Source organism: Nematolebias whitei, chromosome 2 (genome assembly GCF_014905685.2).
Source record: "Nematolebias whitei isolate Nwh7 chromosome 2, NemWhi1, whole genome shotgun sequence".
In the NCBI taxonomy this organism is placed as follows: Eukaryota; Metazoa; Chordata; class Actinopteri; order Cyprinodontiformes; family Rivulidae; genus Nematolebias; species Nematolebias whitei.
Window position 1 is genome coordinate 14,996,773 of NC_056499.1, and position 9,737 is coordinate 15,006,509.

The 9,737-nt window shown below is 40.7% G+C and overlaps 1 protein-coding gene across 1 annotated transcript in view; it reads left to right on the top strand.

The window, feature by feature from the left end:
- The first annotated feature begins 1,040 nt into the window (after positions 1-1,040).
- The window catches only part of LOC119425779 (mucin-5AC), a 32,831-nt gene continuing 24,134 nt past the window's right edge, over positions 1,041-9,737 (top strand). Inside the window, exons 1-12 of the mRNA XM_037693329.1 lie at positions 1,041-1,122; positions 5,352-5,393; positions 5,467-5,722; positions 5,852-5,966; positions 6,511-6,595; positions 7,101-7,207; positions 7,291-7,501; positions 7,591-7,716; positions 7,804-7,921; positions 8,559-8,697; positions 9,070-9,180; positions 9,564-9,633. Of these exons, the coding sequence (XP_037549257.1) occupies positions 1,047-1,122; positions 5,352-5,393; positions 5,467-5,722; positions 5,852-5,966; positions 6,511-6,595; positions 7,101-7,207; positions 7,291-7,501; positions 7,591-7,716; positions 7,804-7,921; positions 8,559-8,697; positions 9,070-9,180; positions 9,564-9,633 (1,456 nt within the window). The 5' untranslated portion in view covers positions 1,041-1,046. The remainder of the gene's footprint in view (positions 1,123-5,351; positions 5,394-5,466; positions 5,723-5,851; positions 5,967-6,510; positions 6,596-7,100; positions 7,208-7,290; positions 7,502-7,590; positions 7,717-7,803; positions 7,922-8,558; positions 8,698-9,069; positions 9,181-9,563; positions 9,634-9,737) is intronic.

Sequence of the window (9,737 nt, forward strand, 5' to 3'; positions counted from 1 at the left end):
TACCTGTACACCTGTGTACCTGTACACCTGTGTACATGTGTACTTGTATACCTGTATACCTGTACACCTGTGTACTTGTGTACCTGTACACCTGTGTACATGTGTACTTGTATACCTGTACACCTGTGTACCTGTACACCTGTGTACCTGTGTATTGTACCTGTACACCTGTGTACATGTTTACATGTGTACCTATATACCTGTACACCTGTGTAACTGTACACCTGTGTACTTGTACATCTGTACACCTGCACCTGTGTACACCTGTACACCTGTGTACCTTTACACCTGTGTACTTGTACATCTGTACACCTGCACCTGTGTACAACTGTACACTTGTGTACCTGTACACCTGTATACCTGTTCACTTGTGTTCTGGTATACAGGTGTGTACCTGTACACCTGTGTACCTATACGTATGTTTACCTATACACTTGTGTACCTGTATACCTGTTTACCTGTACATTTGTATACTTGTACAACTGTATAATTGTACACTGAGTACCTGTACACCTGTGTACCTGAGAGGAATGAAAGGTTGCTGATTATCTGCTGTTATAAAGGTAAAAATATTTAATTTCTTTATATTACTGTTTCACATTTTGTTAACTGAAACCTTTTTTCTAGTTTTCTTAAATAGTACAAAGTTTTATTAACTCCATATTAAAGTATTATTATTATTATTTATTTATTATTATTATTGTTTTTTATAAAGTGAAACTACACTCGTCAGTAAATAGTAATAATTTGTTGAAGGGATCCCAGCAGAACTTTAAATATTTCATTTGCATCAAAACATGACAGATCGTTTTATATTCTTTAAGAGCCTGAAATTATAAAATTATAAATTATTAAATGTTCTTTTCTTTCCTGAAGCTCTGTTAGCAACGTTTCATCTCCCCCCTGAAGCTGCTTCTCTAAGGAGGAGGAGGAGGACGATGAAGGTGTGGAGCAGCAGCTCATCTGGATATGTGTTTCCTGAATAAACAGCGGCTCCTCCACCTATAAAAGGAGCAGTTCTGCTGCTGAGGCCCGACAGAACCAAGATGGGGACACGAGGAGTCCAGCTGAGCCTGTGGTTCTTCTACCTGAGTCAGCTGAGCGGACCTCTTGCTCAGACAGGTAAAGCTCACCTGAGACCCGGACTTTTCTGATTTTGAACGTCTTGATTTAAAATGGAACAAGTCAGATTTAGAGTTTAGTTTGAAATCTTTCTAAAGAATAAACAAATTAATTAATTAATTGATTGATTTTAAATATATTAATTAAGTTATTAATTAATAAACAAACAGGCTGAACTCTGACCACAGCTGGACTTTCTGAAAGTTTCCTTTCAATAAAATTGTAACTTTTACTTTTCTAAAACAGTCTGACCAAATGTTCGAACGGACTTTTTACCGTCTGTCTTCACTTGGATTTAATTTTTTTAGTTCAAACACTTTTTTATTGTTGTTTACTTTGTTAAAGATAAACATTGAACACATTGTTTGACCACCTCATCTCTGTTAGAATGAAGGAAAACTACTTAAAAGGATAGATGAGATTTTTTAAAAGAGGGGTTCTATGAGGTGTTATGAACAATTAAAGTCTTACCTGCAGTGGATGTCTCAGCTTAATCAAACCAAAGAGGCACCTGCAGTCCTGAAACTGACCCTCTGATTATAAAAGGCTGTGGTGGCTGGCAGGGGTCAGAGGTCAGGGGTCGGTGTTTCCTCCATCTTGTGCCTTTACTGCTTTTCATTATGTTAACTGGAACACAGAAATATGAGTTTGTTAGTTTGAGGATTGATTTTTAAATATATTTTTTAAAATGCAGGTAAATGAGTCTGTCACCCATCCATCCATTTTCTTTACCCGTTTATTCCATTTTGGGTCACGGGGGTCGCTGGTGCCCATGTCCAGCAACACTGTGCGAGGGGCGGGGTACACCCTGGACGGGTTGCAAGTCCATCACAGGGCCACATAGAGACAAACGAGACAAACAACCATTCACTCTCTCACTCACACCTAGGGACAATTTAGAGTTACCAATCAGCCTAACATGCATGTTTTTGGACTGTGGGAGGAAACCGGAGCACCCGGAGAAAACCCACGCATGCACGGAGAGAACATGCAAACTCCACCCAGAAAGGCCCCTGGACCGGGGTTTGAACCAGGGACCTGCTCGCTGAGAGGCAGCAGCTTTACCAGTTGTGCCACCGTGCTGCCTGAGTCTGTCACTTTTAGTTCAATTAAAAATAGTAAAAAAAAAGTGCCAAAATAAAATATCAAGAAATAAAATTAGTAATTGTTTCAATTTAGGTTCAACTGAATAATTTAAGAAACAAACAAATATAATGAGCTTTAGTAAAGGTTCAACTAATCTGTCCACAGGGACATGTTACACCGTAGTGTGTCCAGTATTCTGTCCACAGGGACATGTTACATCGTAGTGTGTCCAGTATTCTGTCCACAGGGACATGTTAGACCATGGTGTGTCCTGTAATCTGTCCTACACCACGTTGTGTCCTGTAATCTGTCCACGGGGACGTTACACCATGGTGTGTCCTGTATTCTGTCCACAGGGACATGTTACACCACAGTGTGTCCTGTAATCTATCCACAAGGACATGTTACACCATAGTGTGTCTTGTAGTCTGTCCACAGGGACATGTTAGACCACGGTGTGTCCTGTAATCTGTCCACAGGGACATGTTACACCAAGGTGTGTCCTGTAATCTATCCACAAGGACATGTTACACCATAGTGTGTCCTGTAATCTGTCCACAGGGACATGTTAGAACGCAGTGTGTCCTGTAATGTCCACAGGGACATGTCAGATCACAGTGTATCCTGTAATCTGTCCACAGGGACATGTTAAATCACAGTGTGTCCTGTAGGTGTCCTCAGTCTGTAGTTAATCTGTTTGGTTAAAGGGTGACAGATAGTCACAGGGCTGTTTGGTATCATGGTGTGTAACATAATGAACACAGTCCACAGGAAGCTGAGGCCAGATTGCCTCAGGAATCACAGGAATACAATGATGGACATCATGTTGAAGGTAGAGTGTAGTGAGTCACGTAGGTACGTGTCACTTGTTGTATGACAAATATATGTGGTATATATTTATGCATACTTTTCACGAGTTCTTCATTTTTCTGACTGTAATGTCGTGCATTGAATTTTAACAGAAATGCGAACGAGAGACGTTATTATCTTTGACCCATCAAATGAATGGAGTCATTTATTTTCAGAATCAAAGTTTAACATCAAACATTTACATTAACTTTTTAAAAATATGAAAATAATAATAAACAGTTTCACAAATATTGAACTTCAAATCACTCGGCGGTGATTTGAGGATTTTGCTTCAGATATTTCTAAAAATATCTGTACTGATTTATGAGAGAGAGGTGAGTTTAAGAGGAAATTGAGATTTATCTTACAGAGGAATATGTGAGGGAATTTAATCTGTTTGACCAGAAATTGCACGCTCCCATCAGGTATCTCAGCTTATTCCAGGTACACTTTAGTCGAAGAAGAAACCGTTACCTTGTTGACGATAGATCACCTCAGTAAGAATCCTTCAGACTGATATCAGCGTCTCCGTTGAGAACAGCTAAATCCTTGGAGAGTCGTGCGTGGTTAGTTCAAAACAGAATTATAATCCCAAAACGTCCCTGGATTCTCGGCAACTCTGACTCTTCATTGTCAGCAGCTCTCAGACTCTTTCAGATCTTCTCAGACTCTAACTCCAAAACTCTCCATAACTCTGTTCTCTGGAATCTCTTGGAACCGACTGCCCTCTCTGAATTCCCCATGAATTCTCTTCAGAACTCCTTGAGAACTAACTGCACTCCATGAATTCCCCATGAATTCTCTTCTGAACTCCTTGAGAACTAACTGCACTCTCCAGAACCGGGAAGTTGTCACATTTTAAATGAGTTTACTTCCGAGTTTACTTCAGAGCTTTCTGATTCGTGGATGGACCAGAAAGAGGAGTGGTTTTGACGTAAGGTGTTTATCAAAAGTCGAGGTCAGAGAATGAAATTGTTTTCAACTTACAGAAAAGATTATTGCAAAATACCAGACTTTTTGGAGCCTCTATTCTGATTATCTTCTCCAATAGTTAAACATGACATTTCTTCTTCAGTAAACATTTAGTTGACCGAAGCTTCAACTTTCACACACTTACGACTTGGCTCATTTCAGACAGAAAATCAAGAAATGCATATTCAGGTGATTTCTTCTTTGAATGAGGAATAAAAATCATTACTTACTGTTTATGTAAAATAAAAATGAGTAGTTCTTTTCAACCTGTAAGCATTGAGTGAAACTAACACAATTTGATTATCAAACATTTGTAAAACAGTAATGATTATAAAGGATTGTCTTTTCTGCTTGATTAATTCAAGAAAGAAAGTCATCAGATGGCTCAGACTTATTCAGATCAATGAAAATAACAGTCTCTGTCCATCTGGTAGATTTGAGGTCATCAGGGTCAGATGAGGGTCAGATCATCAGGTCATCTAGTTCACTACATAGAGACTATCAGGTGGACATGTCCAGGGAGTTGGACCACCTCCCTGGACATGTCCACAAAAAGACATCTAAAGACAAACTGAAGAGACGGATAATATGAATGGACCACTAGACTGAGGAACAGCTTCTACCACGAGGCTGTTAGACTCATGAATCTCTAACCAGGATAATCACTGTGAAAAATCACATCATGTTGCTGCTGATCTGTTTCATTTTCTTGCTGATCTGGTTCATGTTGCTGCTGATCTGTTTCATGTTGCTGCTGATCTGTTTCATGTTGCTGTGTTCATTCGTCCTCATCTGCTCACACAGACTCATGTTCGTGCTGCTGTTCAGCGTATTATTTTTATACTACTAGCGCTTAGTGTACTTTGTATTTTTAGTTTAACATTATTCTTAGTTCATATCTTAGATCTTATTACTGTTTTTCTTTTACATTTTATACTTTTGTTGGATGTAACTGGGACCCTGTGTACACACATTTTTTTTTTCCACCGCATGTACCACATGTGGTGCGTATGACAAAAAAAGAAACTTTGACTTTGAAACCAGAGTCCATCACATCTTCCACAGAGATCAGATGTCAAAGGTCATCAGTCACATTACTCCGTAAATCTGTCTGAGGCAAAGTGGACAGCACGGAAGATGATAATATTATTATTATTATTATTAATATTATTAACATTGTTGTTGTTGTTGTTAATATTGTTGTTGTTGTTCTTCTACTTCTTCTTCTATGAAACTAATCTGAAATTACCCTTTAGGATCCACGCCTTATGATTCATTTTGATAAAAATTTATAAAAACAAGTATTTGTTTTTTTTCTGCAGTCAACATCATTCCTTCTCTACAGACTCTGAACCTGGACTCAGGTAACCAAGGAAACGTGTTTTATTTTACCCGTTTTTATCAGATGATGCAGCACGTTTTGAAATGTTTCTGCAGCCAACGTGTCTCATATCGGCCGGGTGTGCACAACATGGGGACATCATCACTACAAGACGTTTGACGGACAGTTCTTCCAGCTTCCGTCCACCTGCAACCACATCCTCGTGTCCCAGTGCAGAGGGACCTACGAAGGCTTCGTCGTGTCGATGAGGCGCAGCTCGTCCTCCTCCTCCTCCATCAGCAGCATCAACATGAAGCTGGACGGTTTGGTCCTGGAGATCTCCAACAACTCAGTGACGGTCAATGAGGAGACGTGAGTTCAACTCAGGACCAGGTCCAGTTCCCATCTGGGCTCAGTCCAGAACCAGGCCTTGGTGATCTTGTGTTTTATTAATTTTAAAACAAATAAAGTGGTAGATTTAGCCTCTGTGTGTTGCTGCAGGGTGTCTCTGCCACATGTTGCCTTTGGAGTCAAGATCAAAGAAACAACATCGTCCATCTTTGTTGAAGCCAGTCTTGGAATCAAAGCTGTCTGGAACCTGGACGACTCCTTTGACGTAAGAAGCTCACGTCAACACATCATGTGATTGCTGGTGTAGATTCTCAGTCACGTAGGACACGACAAACGCAAAACATTCCAGAAACAAAACAACTGGACTTCTGTCATTAAATCATATGAGGAGCTTCAGATCTGCAGAGTGGAGCTCAAACTTCAAACTTCAGTGTTGAGGCTTCATCTCCGCCCATCAGACTGTCCATAAAGGCAACTTGTTGTTGGTGGTGTCCTGTCTGGTAAACTTTATGTTGTCCACAAAGTTCATGTGTCTCCTGAACCTTCTACTTTGTTAGATTGACCCGGGCACGGTCCACATATCTGAACCAGTGACCCTGATGACCATCAGGAGGGAAACACAATCATACAAAATACTTTTAACATTTTAATATGATAAAACCCAGAACGTTTTGCTGCTTTGTTTCTAAGTTTTTCCAACATAAAATTAAATTTCAATGATCAGACAAAATGTCTGATTTCTTTTTGTCTTATTATATTAATCTATTTTTCTTTTTATTGAATAAAGTGATGTTTTAATATCTTCACAGCTTGAAATAGATAAAAAATATCAGAACCAGACGTGTGGACTGTGTGGAAACTTTGACGGGATTTCCAATGATTTCATCAAAGATGGTGAGTTATTTATTTATTAACTTTGTTATTTATTGATCAATTTCATTGAATGTTAAACTTTATTCAGTGATAAAGTTTATTTATTGATACGCTTCATTGAATGTTAAACTTTATTTATTGATCAAGTTTATTTTATAATAATCTTTTTTTACTGCAGATTGTTGCTCAAAGTATTTAAAAGTAAAATGAAGTAAAAACAGAACAAAATGTAACAAAAACATTTTACCTTAATATTAGCAAAATGCTAATTTACTTTATTTAAAATATAAATTAAAAGTTTTTTTATTGATAAGTTTTTTCCATCTTTGGGATTCTGGAAATAAAATCAGTTTTTGGTTTATTGGAAAAATATGATAAAATGTTTTATTAAAATTATTATTGAAGGAGGAAAGGTTACAGGATTCAAGATGGCCGCCACAGCAAGTTCACAGAGATGGTTGTTGATGTGCGTTGTGGTAGTAGCTGAGAGTCATGCTGTGCTTGTGTGGCGGTGGTCCTCCTGCAGGGGTTCTGCTATCCGTGGTGGATTACGCTGAAACCTTCAAGGTGAACGGACCCACGGAATCCTGCGTGGAACCAGAACTCAGCCCAGCTCCGAGCTGTGAGGCTCAGGTACCACCTCAGTCTGATCCTAACCCGGTCAGAACCTGCCGTAGACCGGGTCAGACTTTTCAGTATGTGATGTTTTTCTTCAGGCTCTTTGTGAGGACATCTTCTCCAGTGATGCATTCAGCAGCTGTCAGAACCTCCTGGATGTCGGGTCCTTCACTGAAGCCTGCATGGTGGACATGTGTAGCTCTGAAGACACCTCGGACCTGGTCCTGTGTAAAACCATCTCAGAGTTCTCCAGACAGTGTGTCCATGCAGGAGGAAGCCCCACAGCCTGGAGGAACGAAACCTTCTGCTGTAAGAACATCAGCGCGGCTTCAGCACCGCCGTGTTGCACAAATGTTGGGTCAAACATTGTCCTCATTTAAACCAAATGGTTTTCACAGATAAGACGTGTCCGTCCAACATGGAGTTCCTGGAGTGCAGCAGTCCTTGTCCTGACAGCTGCTCCAACCCTCAGGCCAGTCAGACGTGTGATAATCACTGCCATGATGGCTGCAGCTGCCCTGCAGGTAACACTCACCTGTTGGACTTTATACTGAGAGGACATGCAGAGCCACTCCTGTCTCACTGATGTCCATATCTTCTCTCTTCCTTAGGAACCGTACTGGATGATATCGATTACACTGGATGTGTTGCTGTCAGTCAGTGTCCATGTCTGCACGGCAACAGAACCTACCAATCAGGAGAGTCGTACTCACACAGCTGCAGATCCTGGTGAGATCAGAACTCCAGATGTTCTGTTAGTGGATCAAACAGAAACAAATTTTAGGTCCAAAATCTGGATTATATTTAACTTATCAAACAAATTAAGAGTTGTAGACATATCTAGAAGCTTTTTTTTTTTAATCAAAATATTTTTAATTGACTTTTGTTTTTAGAACACACACACACACAAAGAGAAAAACAATCATACAACAAAATCCCCGCCCACACCGGATCAGCCACACAGACACAAACACACACAAATGGCCGCCAAGTGTCCCAAAATCTCTCAACAGAACCTTTAAGTTCAGCTCATGTTCCTCCCGTTCCTCCTGATCTCTGCTGAGATGTTCCAGCACCTGGATCTAAGACCACCTGAGAGACATCAAAGTGATCAGACCTGATTTGAGGCCCACACCTGTCCATAGAAAGCATCTTAGCTGTAAAGCTGAGCAAAAAACAAACAGGAGGTCAAAGGAACTGATCACACGTCCCAGCAGTGAAGCATGGTGGTGGCAGCATCATGATGCAGCTGATTGTTACCACCATAGCGACAGGCGCTCATTAACAGTCCAAGTCAGAATGATAGCCTGTAATCTTGTTGTGGCCTGCCTGTTTTTACTGACCTCCCCTCTGTGTGTTTGAACAGTGTGTGTGAGAACGGCCGCTGGTCGTGTTCAGAGGAGAACTGTCCAGGAAGGTGTTCTGTGGAGGGCGGAGCTCACATCAACACCTTCGATGGAAAGACGTACACCTTCCACGGGGATTGTTCCTACGTTCTGACCAAGGTTAGAACACGACCAACACCCAGCTTTCACACTTCTGAGTTCTAAAGAGCTCCATCGTGCACGGACTGACAGTCAGATTTGGTATGATGGACCCATCTGAAGTTTTAAAACACAGTTTTAAAACAAACGTCAACTGACACATGATACAACATGTGCTGAGACATGAAGCGACATTCACAGAGACCTGAGACCATGATAGTACACATGTTCTGCATGTAGTACACATGTTCTGCATAGTACGCATGTTCTGCATGTAGTACCCATGTTCTGCATGTAATACACATGTTCTGCATAGTACACGTTCTGCATGTAGTACACATATTCTGCACCACAATAGTGTTCTGGCTCACATGTAGGATCCGTGTGTTTCAGCAGAGCAACGGCTCCTTGTACACTGTGTTGGTGGACCTGGACAAATGTGGTCTGGCTGATACCAGGACTTGTCTCAGAGCCGTCACTTTGGCCTTGGACACCAACTCTTTGGTAGGTCTACACACACACACACACACACACACACACACACACACACACACATACACATGCGCATGCACGCACACAAACTGAACGGCTTTCATGAAAGTGGAGAAAAAACACAACAGGCGGTCCTGTTTAAAGGGAGAGTCTGGTAATTTCTGAAACAGTGTTCTGTCTGACAGTTCTGAGTAGTTGGTACCGTCAGAGCCGGGACATCCATCATGCAGGCTGGACAAAAGGACACAAGTCTCTGTCCATAATAGGCTAACTGTTAGCCAAACCACCATCAACAATATGAAAGAGTACAAAATGGTTTTATTCAAATTAAATCAAACTTGTTGTTTTTAAATCCAACAAATTTCAGCCAAATGATGTTAAGATGAATTTTTCAGGTGATTAAAGTTCATGCTTCAGGACACGTCTACATCAACAACATCCAGTCTCAGCTGCCACTGTTTACACGTGAGTTAAAGACAATACACCACATCCACAGAGACATGCCACAACATCCACTGAGACATGAGACAACATCCACTAAGACATGAGACAACATCCACTGAGACATG